The sequence below is a fragment of the Melozone crissalis genome, unplaced genomic scaffold (assembly GCF_028551555.1).
Source record: "Melozone crissalis strain CALT ecotype California unplaced genomic scaffold, PUWL_Pcris_2 ptg000027l_1, whole genome shotgun sequence".
Lineage (NCBI taxonomy): Eukaryota > Metazoa > Chordata > Aves > Passeriformes > Passerellidae > Melozone > Melozone crissalis.
This window is the reverse complement of record NW_026535805.1, coordinates 58,864,302-58,881,593: the sequence shown is the minus strand read 5'-3', so window position 1 is coordinate 58,881,593 and position 17,292 is coordinate 58,864,302. Positions and strand designations below refer to the sequence as shown.

Sequence of the window (17,292 nt, the reverse complement as noted above, 5' to 3'; positions counted from 1 at the left end):
ATTACTAGAATGATTAGTTATGGCTTGGTGTAGAAGGCTAGCTGTTTATGCAGCATAAAACACTAGAAAACCATGTCAAGCTATGCAGAACAAAACCAATGGGGAAGAGAAGAACTTTATAGGTTCTGGCACTTGTAGAAATAGGACACAAACCATGTACAAAGTAGAGACATTAGAGGTGCAGCATACCGAAACAATACACTATCTTCAATTTAATTCATTTTCTCCTGACCCTGAAAATAAACAGCAACAGCTATACTACATAGGCAAGCTCTATTTATAAACTAACAACTGACTCAATCTTCTCATCCCTTGAAGAGCAGTGTAACTGTAACTCAGTACCTTAAAAATAAACAGAACTCCAACCAACAAATCAACTTCACAATACAGGAAGAGTTGAAACAATAAGCTGAAAATCAGTAACTCCATCTCATTTAGCAACAGCCATTAAACTCCCTGAACAAAGCAAGGCATGCCCATAAACCGCCCTGCCCCATACACATCTCACCCAGAACACTGGTCACTCTTTTCTTTCCCTCCTCTGTGCATTAGCAAGCAATACATTATGTTTTAACACAGTCATTCCAACCCTCCAAATTATACATGCTGTAGTAATCCAACAGTAAAATGGTAGAGACAGGTTTGCAGATTATAGAAGTTAAACAAATGAAGGAGTGAGGATGGAAAACTGCCAATTCCTGTGTCAGAGCTATAGTAACACCTACTTTCAATTCTAGTTCACCTGAACAAGATACTCTATGGCTGTCTTTATAATTTTGGACCATGTAGCAACATCATTAAAAAATAATTCATAACGAAAACTCCAAACTAACATTTATGGTATAAACAGGAATAAAGCCACTTTCTTATTTTTGAAAGATTCATCATCAGCCAATACATTTTAGGGATAAGGGGTGCTGTAGTTGTTTAAATCTTAAATAACATAATTTAATGTTTAAAACTGACTCCATAAACTAAATTAATACAGTCATATTTCAAATGTCATACCTGAGAATGTTATTATGGAAGGCCCAGCTTGTAGTGAAAAAATTTTCTTTATCAGCTGAAATGTCAAATACCAGAAAAGCCAAAGAATGATTAATAATGTCTTCCAAAATATAAAATCAAGACAGTACAAGCAGGACTTGATATTTCAATGATAAAGTTCTCCTTTTCTGTGTTCTATTTAACAGAAAAGAAAGCAGAATAAAATTTGTCTAAGACAAATTCATATTAGCAAACTTTTTCTCATTCCCAGTAAGCTTAAGAAGACATTTCAAGGGAACGTTTGTTGGCTGGCTGGTTATTTTGTTTGGGGAGGCAGGGAGTGTGAAGGTGGGGAAAAGACTGGGGGTAAAATTAAAGCAAAGTTATACACACAGCTGTAACAGCATGGAAATTATAGAGGAAAATGCAGTTGCTCCTCCCTGCATGGAATGAGATCAGTGTGCCTGATTTCCCCCATGCAATAGGTGCCAAGGGGGCCTAAATGAATGGTGGAGCAGAGTGGAGACACCATGGCCAGGCTCTGCTGAAATACTTGTAGAGAAGGGAATTCAGCAGTACTTTTTAGCTGGTAAATCCCAGAGCAGCTAAAACCCAAAGGAGATAAAGGAAGATATCTTGCTGTTGAATCATCAACCGTGGGAAAAATACTCTCCTTGGACTGGTGCATATTCCCATCCCAACATTCTATCAGTTACTACACCAACATTCCCTGCCTCCAAGATACATCCAACCCTCACTGCATAGGTATAAAAGATATACCTTTATACTAATTTCTTGCTTAAAAAGAATATATAGAAGTTAAGAAAGGGGAGAAGTCAGGAAAGACTACATCACAACTTCTGGGATCAGCTGATGGGCTGAACCTGTCTTCTCCCCCACAGGGATGTCCACTGGGTAAGAACCATGTTCTGTGCACACCTAAGGAGAACTTCGAGCTAACTTTTGTTAGGGAGTACAGCTACATTATGTGACACATATTGCTTTGAATACATTTTTGCAGTCAGATACTATCACCAGCAATCCTTGAACCTTAAACTGTCACAATTTTATTAATAAAGAGTGTTATTCCATAACCTGCAAGCCTGAGTCCTTCAAGGAGGCTGTCAGCCACTGGCAGCAGGGAACTCACTTGAATAAGGGTGTGCAGACCCAGGAGGGGTGTCTGTTTGGCACAGAACTGCCCTCACACTTAGCACCACTCCATGAAGAGTCCCCATAATGAGACACCGACAGACTGGTCTAGCATGAGGGTTTCAGACTAATCAAACATGAAGGGCTTGAGGAGACCTCCTGTTTTCATGTGACAGAGGCCTTGTTTGGTTTTTCAGTTGGTTGGCTTGGTTTGGGGCTGTTTTGTTGTTGTCATTCTTTTGGGAGGAATTAAGTGGGGTTTTTTAATATTCACACATCTTAATGGGAAAAAAAGTGCTTTTATACAGCAAACAGATAAGGGTTTCATTTCAGCAGCTGTTTCAAATGTCTGCAAAACTACTAGAACTACTATGAGAGAATAACATTAAGAGAAGATTTTCAGGTAACAATTCCAATTTCACATTACAGATAGCTTTTTTCCTCCAACATTAGCTGACAAACTAATGTCTTAACTATTATTCCGTCCCCAAAATTTGTAATGTACTTGGTTAAAATTATTTGATGTAGTCAAGTCCTACAGGCCCATTTGAGATTATTTCTTTATTAGTAAAACAATAGAATAGCAATTGTTTTTTTATAAACTACAGGGGCAAGAAATATTCAGCTTCTGGCAAGGACCAGCTGGCAACAGAAGCTCTAAAAGCAGCCTGAGGGCCTGAGCAGTTTCAGAGGCTGAAGAATCAAAAAGCAAAGAACATGCACTAGATCCTGCCCGTCCCTTAGTCCCATTCCTACCCACAGCTCCACTAAGAACAGCCCAAAGAGTACCAAGGAACCTGTAAAACAAGGTCTGACCCTCTCTGCCAGTTTCTCTCATTCGCCTCTTGGCTGAGTCTCCACCACGGAAAGGTATTTGGAAGACATGGAGGTGTGCAGTTAAGAACACAGTTCAGAGGTGAACTTGAAGATATTAGGTTTGAAGCTGGACTTGATCTTAAGAGTCTTTTACAAAACAAACTATTCCATCATTCCACTAAAGAGAACACAAACTATGCCCGTAGCTCTCTCTTCCAAACTCTGGCTTTTGCAAGAGTCTCTGATGCCTTTACCTGACAGTAGAGCAATTACTTACACAGTAAGTAAATAATTACAGCAATACTCCTTAAGAAAATTGCTGCACATGTCACTTATTGTTTTTACTCTGAAAGCAAAGTCTTGTTCCCAGTAGTCACCTGCACTTTCATGACTCTCTTAAGTAAGAGCTTCCCACCTAAATAAATCTTCCTATCTAATCTCAGAAGCCCAGAAGAAATTTTCTTTGGTTTAGCTGTTCTTCCAGTGGTTGCTTTGGTTGTTATTGAGAGAAAGAAGTCATGCAAAATAGTAAGGAAAGAGGTGCACACATTTCATGGGTATTTAAACTTCAACATTTTCCTCTTTAGACTAAAAAATTATGTGAAAAGAAAATTACTACAAATAAACAAATACAGATATTTAGAAAGCAAATTTAAAACCATCCCTGCATGAATGAGATCTGTATCACAAGGAGCCAGAATATCTCAAAATGCACATACACAACCCTAATGCTACAATCCCTCCATATGAGATTGGAAAGGAAAAAAAAAAAAAAGAAAAAAAAGAAAAAAGAAGTTAAAGAAAATTCTAGTGACCCAAGCCTGTCCATTGCCAAATACCACATTGAACACATTCTTCATAATTTTGCTGTAACATCCAACATACCTGCCATAGACGTGGTGAAGTTCCATCCAGGACATATAGTTCCAAATAAGAAGTCATTTCTTTACAGATTCAGTGACATAAAAGGCTTACCACTAAATTTGGCATAATTTGCATATTTTAACTGGGTTATGTAACAATACAAATTACATATTTCTAACCTCCAATTATTCATAACATAGTTGAGTTACTTTACTCACTCTGATATACAAGTATTAGAGACTAAAAAGTTTATTTTTCATGCAAGTGTTACTCACCTCGGCCTAAAGTTAACAGTTCTTAGCAAATGCTTCTTTAAACAGACATGCAATTATGCCATATCCCTAATATTTTTAGAAAATAATTTGCATTTCCCTCTTCCCAGCTAAACATTTATACTTTCTTTCCTATCCCTTTCCTCCCCTTTCCTATAACACAAAAGCCGCCACTTGGGTTTGCCCTTAAATACCAACTGTTTCAAGTATTTTTTTCAATAGACTAAAACAGAATCCTTTCCGAAGAGCAGAAGTCATTAATTACATAAAGACTACATTAAAAATAACTTCCTTAACATCTCAGGTTTATAATGCCAACTGAAGCTGAAGGTTTACTGCTTAAAAAAAAAACCAGTTAAAGAAGATCTCACTCAATTCAGGTTCCCAGGCTTTGCCCTCTGTGAAAGTTGCTTTCCTTCCCCCTTTCTCTGCAACTCCAAAATCCATCAAGGGACAAAGCAATGTGCAACTCTCTGGCTGTTTTCTCAAAAGAGTGCAATAAAAATAAAGGTGAAAAGCACAGAGACAAGCAATATGAATGACTAGAGGCAAGAAGTGTATGAAGACCCTTTTCTAAATGCCAGAGCAGATTGAAGAATCCTAGAAGAAAGAAACAATATGTCAAGACTGATTCCATGTTGTTCATGTTATCATTTCACTTAAATAGGAAATGATATTTCACTGTACTTACTACCTACAATACTGTAAATACTGATGAGACTGGGCCTCATTTACAATAAACAGCAGATGCTGTTTTACACAATATGTAGCTGAGCTGCTAACTACCTGCTGCATGGCACAGAAGATAAACCACCATGTACTTGAATACTGTACTGGAATAAAATCTCATGAAAGTTCACATCTAGAAAATACCTAGCTGAGGATATTTGAGCCATATATTATAGAAGTATGTTATTTCTCACTTGAGAAACTTCAAGTAAATGTTGCAGTGTGCTTGCCTGTACCTATTTTCCTCTCCTGAAAACTACTGTTGGCCATTTGCCTTCTGGTCAAGTCTACCAAGACCAATATCACGTTTCAGCATAAGGTTTTTCGGGAGTGAACTCCACAGTTGTCCAGACACCTCAATTCCTGAAGTGCTAAAAGCATACTTCAGAAGTCTTTCATAAAAGCTTATTAACAGACCTCACTGTGAAACACTAAAGAGGAAAAGATTTTTCATTTCATGGTAAAGAAATGAAATGCAATGCAACCTTGACTGCAAAATGTCTACCTCTATCTTTTTCCCTTTCTCACAGCAGAAAAAGTTAAGAGTTAAATATTTTAAGTCAGGTGTATGGATAAGCCATAGAAAATACTTTTTAAAGTATTTTCTGCTCTGGCTCCATTTGCCTTTTTAAAAGTATTCAGGTTCACCACTGGAGTAAGTTGAGAGAGGAATTTCAGACTTTTAACTTATCACTAAGAGTCAAGCAGCATTAAGAAACCATCTTCTCTAAATGCTTAAAGAAAACGCTACCAATAAAGATACAGCTGCAAGATATTTAGATTTTTCATACTAGTATAAATCAGCATTTATACAAAGTTACTCTTAACAGGTAAGTTTCTTGGTGAGCTCAGAACACACACACAAAAAAAACTCCAGCAGAACCCAGAGCACTCAGAGATGACTCCTATCTCCATTCACCTTCACAACAATACTAACAAAACATGTAATTTCCTCTTGCCCCCTACATGACTGTGTCCAACTGTCCTGACTATCTCTCCTCATTCTGAAGAGTTAATAAAAACTCCTGCATTTGAAATTACATACAAGGACTGGAATAAACCAGTCTTGACACAAACAAAGGATGAGACATCCCTGTACCTAAGCCCTCTATAAAGGCAAAGATTAGAATGCTATATTTATCTCAACATTTATCAAAAAGGTTTGTTCTTAACTGATACTTATGCTTTAGCACAGACTATTTTTTTCCCTTGGATTTCTATTCTGTTATTTCAGTGACTCATGCAGAAATAGAGAGCAACAAAACTCTGGAATAGTTGTTAAAAAGGAAGCAAGTCAGTTGAAAAAGTCGTCAGGTGTCAAAATACCATTGCAGTCTGAAAATTCATGCATACAGAAGAAACAAAAAGGTACAGAAGTGAACACGTATCTGAAAAGAGGCAGAACTCACCTTTTTCTACAATGCTTTGTGTACAACACCCGCACAGCAAATGCAGCTGAATGGGGGCACATCAGAACCTCCACACACCCCCTGCACCCCAGAGAGAGATCTAGCAGGGCTGAGGTGTGAATGCACAGACAGACTGCTGTTTATGCATTGTGCACTGGGTCCAGAGCTCATTCTCCTGGTGCTACACAACTCTGCAGGTTTGTTCTTGTAACTGAAACCCCACAGAGGTCAGACAAATGTGCAGGTTAAATCTGCATTCCTGTGCACCTGGAATTCCAGACATGGCTGCTGACAGACCACTGCAGTCACCAAGGCAGGTGGCTTTCTTTCCCAACAAACAAAACTATCAGCTGTGCCATACTATAACTGTATGCAAATATTAGCATGGCTGTGAGGTATTTTTTATTTTTCCTGAGCTATTGCTTCTCCCCCACCTTTTAACCTTCTCTCTTTTCAACAGCAGAATAAATATGATTGGAATCCAGTAAATTGACTGATTATGGAGGTATTCAGCTCTGTTTCTTCAAAAAGAGCTGACTTTTCCTGCATTGCTCTTTTCACTCTACTGCTTATGTTGGCTTGGCAATCCTTCCCATTCTTTTCTTTGACAAAAGAAGTCCCTGCTATTGTAGTTTCTGTATCATACCAACTGCATTTATTGAATCCGGAAGATTATTTTCTCTCCAAGGACAGGCTTTCAAAAGAGGAAGATCTAACTCAGTTTTAAGGTCAGATTCCAATTCACTCAATTACCAATACCAGCTGTGTGGGTTTGCTTTTTTTTCCCTTTTAAGCATTTCATACAACAGGCCTGTCTCCAGGACTCTTCAAGTTGAAAATTCAGAATATTTTTTCTTTAAATCTTTTCCCTTGTAAACTCATCCACATTGAATGCAAAGTGCAACTTGCCCCAACACATTTATGAAACAGTATCTTTTTGGTGAAAGACATTGATGTTTTTAGAAGTAGGTTTGGGACATTTTGTAAGTAGATAAACCTTTGCCGTCTTTTTTTATCATGTCACCCTGTCTGAAAAATAGTTAGAAACACTCGTTTATTCCTCATTTGGAAGCCTGTGTGTTACATATATAAAATAACTAAAATACTATATTTTCCTTTAATTTAGAAACTCTTTTGTCCAAAGTCTGTATCTTCTCAGATAGCAATGGGGAAATGAACGCCACTTTCTGTTGCTCTGCAATTCCTATATCTCTAAAACAGTTTTATGTCACAATTACTCCACAGCTGAGGATGAAATATAAGAAATGCATCCAAGATATACAGTCTCAAACAGCTAGGATATGTATTGCATTGTTCATACTGTATGAAAACATTCTTCTCTTTCATTATAGAATTTGAACAATGAATTAGTAAATATTAACTACAGAACTGATTATATGGATTTTTAGGTTTCCAACTGCTCAATATACTACCAGATACAGAAGTGGTGAGCAGAGAGAGAAGTGCTTCATTTTCCAGAAACACCCATAGGGTGTGACAAATTTATCAAGACTGAAGTGCAGCTGCTGTCTAAAACATCCTGCATTTTGGGAAAGCTGATCTGCATAACGCAGTGGAAAAGGCATCCCACAGCTTTTGGGTGCCACAGTTAGCTAACCTTCAGAATCCCTGCCATGCACGCTGCAGTGACTGCTTCAGGTCTTCTGAAGCACCTCTGCCAGCAGAGGAGAAAGTTATAACTGATTTCATATAAACAAATCAAGCTATGTTTTAATGATGTGGCTAACCTCTAATACAATCTGGGGAGAGGGAAACTTTCTTCGCTCCTAAACACCCTAGAATGAATAATCTAAACATCAGAAAAGTCTGCTAACACCACACAAGCACAGTTCAGAAGCTCACTGTGTTTTTTTAACTCAGGCACACAATTAAAATTTTAAGGCAATAGCCCATTTTGATTTTTTGAAAGCTATTTTAAAGACAAAGCTGAACTCCAAGTAAGATCAAAGCTGTCTGTCACCAAATCATGAAATACTACTTCAGAAGTGTACATTTATAAAGCATAATGAATGTTCCTGGGAGAAATTTTATTCTAAACCCTGTAAAAGAACAATGAACAAATGAGACAACAGCAGTGGTACACCTCATCAGAAGATTGGACAAGGCAAGCCAAACCCCAGTTCAGGACTATGCAGTCCAGGACTATGCAGTCAAGAGACACACATGGTAGATGAAGTCAGAACAAGTCCAGCATTAACTAGCCAGAAATATAAAGGAAATCCTGTCAATATTCTGTGGATAAACAGCACAGCCACAGTTCAACTCAGGTGCTACAGGGAGTTATGTGAAGGCTGCTACTGGCCTGTCTGAAACCTCCTCCATGCTGAACATACTCAGCTCTCTCAGCTAAATGACACCTCAGCTCCAGAACAGCAGGTTCTGTGAAACCTCCCTCCTTCCTCCCTGACAGTTCATGTTCTCCACATCTCCCTCATGGCTTCAAGTTCTCATTCTCTTCTTCCAAAACTCCTCACAACCAACATCTGTGGTACTTTTGCCAGCACACTGTCTGCAGCAGCCACCTGGCTATAAATGAGCTATTCCTGTTGTTATCACAGATTCGCACACAAGCAGCTTGCAGAAGAGTCTCTCTTCCTCCAAATCACTGCTTCATTTTTACATGGACAAGAACCTTCCCTGCTCCTACCAGAAGTCAATCCAGACAAGAGCATGAGTGTCATCATGACAAGTTAATCTTTCTCTCAAAAATTATTTTTTCTACTTCGTAGTAGAAGGTAAGATTTGCTGGTTTTTTCTACCAAATACATCCTTGAAATTAACATTTCTTCCTCTGAACTGTTTTTTTCTTCCTATCAGTGCAAAGATAAAAGATATGCATATATAACACAGACCCTTATTATTTTCACTGTAGCACTATACAAATGAATTCAAGCAAATTCAAAAAGGGAACTAACCATGAGATTAATTCTTTTAACATGAACACCTCTGAATTACACTAAAAACAAAAGCAGTTTAGCTTCACAAGAAAAAAAGTAATATGAAAAAGAGGGGACTATATATTAGACAATTCCACAGACATTCCACTATCAAATCTATTTACATGCACATATAAGGAAGGGAAGAGATGAAGCTCTAAGAGCTTTATTGAAGCTGCAGTGCCACAGGCAATAACTAAGAACCTAGTTCAGGAGAAGATATCATTATGGAAAAGGCAAAGTCAACTGCTTATGAACTCTTAGTAGTACTTATTCATAGATGAAAGTCAACTACAAGGAAATTCTCAGGTTTTAAAACCTTCACTAAGTTTTTAGGAGATACTTCCACATTCCTATCCCAGTTCATCAGGCAAATGGAGTTCATCCAGCACTCTCTAGTAAAAATTCACTTTATGTCACAACTGAACACCGGTATTTGAAAAAGTTAAGAAGCAAAAACACAGAAACATAAAAAATTGCTATCTTAGGGGGAAGATTTTTACTATAGCATAATGTGCAATATAGCAGACTTATGGCTGCTGAGGGAACCACACATTTGAAGTTCCAGACCTCTGTGAGTTGAAAATGTGAGCAGTAATGCTATAATACAGCAGTTAAGCCTAGTACAAAGGATAAGAAACTTTTAAAAATGGAAAAATACTCTGGTTACATATTTATAATGGCAGTAAAACACTGTTTTCCTAGATCACATTAAAAAACCTCAGGGCAACAGTCTTAACTATAGATTAAGAACACTAGCTATAGCTATTAAAACAGAGATTAAAAAGAGCTATCAGCTCCTTTGAATGCCTGAACTTTTACCACCTTCATTCTAGTTGTCTTAACAGATGTAGTCTGTGCATCTGATGGCTCTTTGAGAAGGAGCATGAATCTCAGTAAGAGACAGCAGAGACACAGGAGCCATCAACATAAAAGAAGCTGAGAAATAATATGAAAAGGAAAACACTACAATCCGAATTCTGCAAGAACACATTACTTGGTAATGTTCATCTATCACAATACCAATTTGAAGCCAATACCATTTACAGCCACCAATGCGTCTTTGTATTTCAGATTCCTTCTCAACTAGGGAGCTGCTGAGCTTACTTAAATCACTGACTTTTGCAGAAGTCTCATGAATACATAAATTCCCTTCTTAGACACAGAACTCCTGAATTGTTCTGAGTAACCCCAAAAGATGCTAAGCTATAAAATATGTGCCAAAAATGAGAAACAAAAGTATATCTACCATTTGAGACTTTTTACAAGCAGATACAGGAAAAAAAAATGTATTTCCTAATAACCTGTCACAAAAGAGAAAAAAATCTACTTTTTTCCTCCATTTGTTATGCCAGCTCTTCCTTGACTGACAAGATCTCAAATTTTTGTGACACCGCCCTTTAAATGCCATCCTGATGTAAATTACCTGTCCAAGTACAAGAAAAACACCTACTTTATGCCTACAGAATGCACTAACCAAAGGAACCTTTCTTTCAGCAGATGCTTAGAATTTAGAGCTGGCAGGTGAACTGAAGGACACAGATGAACAGTTGTAACACAACCTTTACAAAAACATTTCTTACTGGTTAGGAAGTTCATCATATAAAGCACTTGAATGTGTGTTCATGTTGGTGGAGGTGCACAGCAAGCAACTGTTTCAGTGCTCTTACCCTCGGCTGTAGATGGAGGTGTCTGTTTACTCACTTCATCTGATCCTTGCACTAACAAGGCAGCACCTGCTACACAATCCCATGTTTCTCCTCAGCCAGATTTCCCTTGAGATGGAAGAACTAAGTGAGCATAGAGCAATGCAGTGAATTCCCATAGGGATGAATGTCACCTCACAGAGCTCCAGCTGGGAATCAACCCCCTTATTGTTCAAAGTGTGCGGTGTACACAGACACAACAATATGGCAAATTCAAAACAGTACTTCATCCTACACACACAAACACACACAGAGCCATATAGGAAGATGCAGAAGACACCTCCACCAAAACCGTTTCTGATCAGCAGGGGGTCTGAGCTGCAGGAAACTGAGCAACAAAGGCATCAATAAGGCATGAACAAGGTGCTCTTTAAGCAAGGCCACTGGATCAGGCTGCACTCCTGAACAGGCAATGCCATCAGCTGATCTGTGTCAGTGGTCTCACCACATGCACCAAATATCCTACTGAAATCTGCTGGTACAAATACTGCGACCAAAAATTTTCAGAAAAAACAAGGATCTAAGAGAAATCACTGGAAAGCAGCCTTTTTTGCAACTGAAAGGTAAAAAGCTCACCTCCTGAAGGATAACCCCTATTTCCCCACTGCAGCAGTGTGAAATTTCAAAAGTAAAACCAGACAGTCCTTTCCTGATTCAGAATGTATTTGCCTAAAGTCAAAGTTCATCAACATGGATTGATTCACTGCTTGTCCTGAGATGCCTGTAACTACAAGCTACATAAGCCAGAGAGCCCATATTCTACAGAATGTCAGTAATTTTACCATCCTAACAAACACCCTAAAAAACAACCACCAGAGAGACAAGGACAATAAAGTCACAAAAAAATTACTAAGAACTTCAGTTCTCTTCAATTCACATGAAACAAGAATTGCCAGAAGCCTCCTTAAAATAGTAAGAAAATTTCACTTTCTACAACTTAAATCTATTTCATTAGTATATTGGTCTCATTGATAGATACTGCCATCAGTACATATTTAATTACATTACTAAAATATTGATTTAGGGAGTATATTTAACAACATTATGAGCAATCAGTTTTGTAGCAGAGAAACAGTTTTAGGAAAAGCTTATATCAAATATACAGTGTATTTTTGGTTTTATAAGTATATGGGATTTGTGTTAATCTCATTTTCCTTTTGTAGTTGTCCAAAGACAAAAACTTCAAAAGACACACAGTATTGTCTATTCTGCAATCTGGAGGATAAAAAGTGTGAACCTGCACATACCTGATCCTAGCACTGGAAAGTTCAGTCTGCTATGAGAATAAAAATTCAAAATATATACTTTCATTTTTCAATAGCAGACAAAACTAAGTTCTTACCCCGTAACTTCACATCTTTACTACTAGATCACTAGTGAAATGTTTTATTTTAGCTGTCATCTTGTCTCTTGGCACATAAGTCAGTTTTGTAAACAAACCGAACAACAAAGTAAAAAAAATTATAAAAACAAAAAGAAAAACAACAAAACCAAGAACAAATAACCCTTCAGAAACGCAAGGACCCTATTCATGACCAACAATGGACCATAACCACATTTAAGATGACCATTCTTCCCTATGTGTCACACTCTAAACCTTAAAAAAAGAGGAAAACTGGAATATGTTTTACCAATTTTATAAACACTTCAATAATTTCTCTTCATGGTCCTAACTTGTACTTTAAAGAAAAGGATAAAACAAGTGTTTTCATACCTTAATTAAATCACTAAATGTGTTCCTAATACTACCAACAAATAAAAAGGGAAGCATTAGCTATCATGAAATAAAGACTGTTCTTTCTCTTCAGAGACAACAAAACTGGTAAGTATTTTGAGTTAGGAAAAGTTTCAGGGGAATGAATTGAAAAACCCTATTGTAAAAGAAGAATTGCCGAAATGGGACTGGCAAAACCTTGAAGTGGAAAGTTTGACTATAATAATGGAAGACTACCAAAAAAATTCTATTAGCTTCTCTAGAAACTTTCCCTCTTTAAGTAAGGCTTCAAAGTCCTATTGTAAAGTACAAAATAATGAAATCTGTCCATCTCTTTGTGAGCACTGAACAATATGCTTCAAAACTAATATCATAATTGAAGAGTTGAAAAGAAACACTCTAAATAATTAATATGAAGAACTTAATTATGATGTTCAAGGAAGACTCTCTTAGAAAAATTAAATTTACAATAAAATAAGCTTTTATGCTGAAATGAAACAGTAGGAAAGTCTGTATTTGAAGCTTTTCAAAATTCTACCTTACCAAGTTACATAAGAATTAGTACCAAGAAGATTCATGTTTCTGAAGTTACTGACTGCTTAAATGTTAAATTACTTCACGAAACAAATCCAGAAAAATGCATTTGCTTCCAGGGACCTAAACACTTGTATTATTCCTTTCCTAACAGTGGCTGTTACCACAAGCCAATTTAAGACCAGTACTACACAGGTGAAAATCTGGGCAGTTTCAGGTCAGAAAAGTCCATGTTGCCTCTTAGATATGTAATGGAATAAAGAACCTCTAGATCCCAACTTTCCTGTTAACGACCAAAAGGATTCCACAAAGGGCATAAAGTAAAGCAGAAAACAATGACTGGGAAACTCAAAACCCATACAGACAAAGCTGCTCTCTTGATTCCAGATAATAACCAATAAAGAGTGCCATACATGGTAACTAATTTATGTATTAATCTAAAAACCTTCTCTCTTTGAGTTAGTATCTATCAATGCAGCCTTACCAAGCTTCAGGTAACAGCAAAGCATACTCGTGTGGTGAAGTGGTCTCTGGGAAATTGGAGAGAATCGCTTGTCTGTGTGGAAGTAAAGCTGATCCATGGAAAGTGAACAAAATTTCCAGGGCTCTCACATTGCTTTCCTGAAGAACAGAAAGTTGCAGAGCTTAAGACTGATTTAGACTGAAAATAGAGCAATGCAATGAAAATGAGCAAGCAAGTTTAGGTCATACAACAAACAGTTCATTTTTAAATTTTCTCAAGGTCAGGGTCACAGCATTCATTTATTTAAAATCAAAGACACCGCCTCTTAAATTTCCACTGAGATTCAACCAAGTTCAAAAGGAGGAGGAAAAAGCACTTTAGTGCAAAGAGCAATATCAAAACAACACTGGATTCTAGCAACATAAATATTAATACCCGAGCATAAGTTCTTGCTGAAAGTACAATATTCTGATTTCTGAACTTCTTAAAGAATTCTCCATCGTAATGTTCAGCTGCATGAGGCCCTCCAAGGATTTCCTTCAAAAAAACAACAAAAAAAAAAGATTGCTTTTTATACAAGATTTACAAAAGCATCAAAAAGTCCACACATCTTTTTATCCTAGGATGAGTAAGTATGAGATATATGCTGAAAAGTATGCTGGGTTTTTTGTTTCAGTATGAAAAAAAACAGATGCATTTTTGGTTGATAAGCTAAGACCATTTTCTGCCTTATTTTAATTAAGGTTTAGACATCATTAATTACAGGGATGTGGTAAAAGCCATAAATGGGAGTGTGTGCATTACCAACTGAAAACTTTAAATTTAAAAACCTAGTAAAATACAGTTTGACATTCCAAAAACTTTCACATTCGTAAGCTCATGGAAGAAAAAGATTTGTTAGAAAAACTGCCCAGAACTTGTCAATTTGACAGACAGGGAAATCACAGTAAGCCTGCCTGAACTCTACATCCCATGTAGTTGCATAACTCAATTCCCTGCAGACACAGGATGCTCAAAGCAGGCTTTTGCCCAACTGCACCTCTCAAGACTAGAAGCCATCCTTTGGAAACAGGGAGGCAGGAGAAACACAGTCACTCAAACAGAAAACATCTTACTTTTCTCCAGTGATAGACTGAAGTTTATAGCCTTTCAACAAGGCAATAAACATTAATACCAGAATAAATAACAAAAAATGGTAAGATGATGTGCTGCAAAAGTTGCAGGAACACCTGGGGTGTGAGAACTCAGAAGAACTCACCTCATAGGTCTCAAGGCGATCAAGGTAAGTTAACAGCTTCAGCCTGCTACGGCACAGCTCCTTCTGTTCCAGGGTCAGCCTGTGTTCAGAACAGGGATTTTCACATTTGCCATTAATATTTTATGTCAGATGCATATGAAGACAAAGGTTACACATTTTAATGACTTTGTGCACTGGGATATATCAAGAAATTAAATAAACCGAGATCTTCGACACAATATAATGCCAATTAAAATTTAAACCACTTTTCTAGTAGGAATGATATATATAAGAGTAATTATATTCTTGCAACTGTGTAGTTATTATAAACCTATAATTCTGAATAAAACATGGCTTAACATTTCATTTACTTTGAGAAGTTTACTGATGCTAGCAGTTCTTGACGCTTCTTGGCCTCCTTTTCTTTTCTAGTATCCATTTCATCATCTGGTGACAGAAGGTCTTCATAGGGAATTTCAATGTCCACCTCCCCTGGTAAGATAAATCTGGAAGACAAAAATCAACAATCTAAGCAAAGGGGGAAAAAAAGAAATTAAATAATTTTTGAAGAAACATATTAAAACAGCTTTTTGTCTATATTTTTACTAAAAATCTGCATATTTACAGTAAAATACTGAATTTTTGTGTTTTAAACAAGCAAGGATTCTTCCCAAACCAACAAGAGACATCAACTCCTGTTTCCACTCCCTCCCTAAAACAAACCAAAACCAAACTGGATAGAAGTTTCTAAATTCCACAGCCAGCAACTGGATTGGCAGCAGCTCTCCAGCACACAATGGCAATAGAAGAGTGCACAAAGAACAGAACAGCCTCTTTCTATTTCTACCACCAGAAACTGAACACTGAGGAGAACTGTCTCTATTGTGTCTTGCTTCTGCTTGATCAATACAACTAAGACATAACCAAACACATTTATAGGATTAGTTGCAGCTTTCAGAAGCAGCAAGAGAAACAGATTCTCATAGTAAAATATTGACATCATAAATTCCCTCTGATGAAGAAATTACAGGGCATATATTTACAATGAACACTGTATTTTATATACATACATAGGTAAAATATATAGGTACTTTATGGACATCTATAGAATAAGTCTGAGTCAAAGCATGACCTTTCTTTATGTCCTACAAAAGCTTCCCAATATTTTCACTAGTGGTACAAAAAAAAAATTTACCAAATTACCAGAAAATACTTTATACACCATTCTTTAAAAAGAAAACAAATAAAAAAAATACTCTTCCCAAACCTGCCACCATCCTCTCCTTTTCCTATGGCCACAAGAGCCTCCAAGTCTGTGCCTTTCAAGCCATACTGAAGCAGCTTCTTAGCAGCATCTGCATTTTCTGGAACTCTTTCCAAGCACTCATGAAGAACCCATGCACGTTTCTTGATTTTGCTCTGTCCAAGAACAAGAGCACAGACACAACGTTACGCAGTCCAATCCAAAGCAATGGAACCAGAGATTACAATAAAGTTTTGTCATGTATTTCGTCCTCTTAAGAAAATGTCAAGCTCCCCTGGTGACTGACAATGCAAACCAACAAAAGAGATGAGAACAAAATAAACACAATCCCCTCAGGGGGGAATATATATGTGGCAGAAAAGGGCATGGAAATATCAAATTACTTAGGAGAACTTCTACAACTGGAACAGAAGTAATTATTTGTACTTTCTAATTAACTTTACTCCGTTTTACACTAAATACAATGTGATGGTTTGGGGATAAAATACATGTTTTATAAACCAAGTGAATTTATACACAACAGCACTAAAGTAATTTTCAATACCATCCTCTTCACATGCACTAAGATTCTGTGACAGAAAAGGCACCCAAATTACACAATATATTTGCCTTATCTGCTGATCTTTGGTTGACATTACAGATCACATACAGAATGGCTAACTTTTGACATTTAGTCAATATCTGACTTGAAAAGAAATAGAATACACTTCTCTTGATCTCTTGTAATACTAGACTAACATACCTATCTATACTACTATATATACACTAATATACCTACATTACTAATACTATACTCTATCTGCTATTCTAATACTAAACTATATATTACTGTTCTGTAGTAATAGTATATTTCTATTACTAATAGTTTACCACAACCATGCAGTTGTACAACTTAAACACCATTTTTCTGCTGAGTTAGCAATTTTTCTTCCAAGTCAAAAAAACCCCATGTTGAATTCCACTGAAAAGATCAGTTACAGTTTGCAGATTTCACTGTAAATTTTGTTATTGAAACTTTGTGATACAGCTACTGTACCAACTTCACCTTCTCAATTTATTTTCTATAATAACTTGAAGTATAAACAGTTGATATTTCCAAATATTATTCTTCATCTGCCAGGCAATAATCTATTGCAGCACGTGGGGGAAGAGATTACACACAGGAGGCGTGTTGCTATTAACAGAAGT

The 17,292-nt window shown here is 36.9% G+C and overlaps 1 protein-coding gene across 1 annotated transcript in view; it reads right to left on the bottom strand.

The window, feature by feature from the left end:
- The window catches only part of NBAS (NBAS subunit of NRZ tethering complex), a 160,890-nt gene that overhangs the window by 117,463 nt on the left and 26,135 nt on the right, over positions 1-17,292 (bottom strand). The window contains exons 17-21 of the mRNA XM_054279753.1: positions 16,108-16,259; positions 15,212-15,346; positions 14,862-14,940; positions 14,039-14,140; positions 13,625-13,761 (exon numbers count right to left, since the gene is read on the bottom strand). Of these exons, the coding sequence (XP_054135728.1) occupies positions 13,625-13,761; positions 14,039-14,140; positions 14,862-14,940; positions 15,212-15,346; positions 16,108-16,259 (605 nt within the window). The remainder of the gene's footprint in view (positions 1-13,624; positions 13,762-14,038; positions 14,141-14,861; positions 14,941-15,211; positions 15,347-16,107; positions 16,260-17,292) is intronic.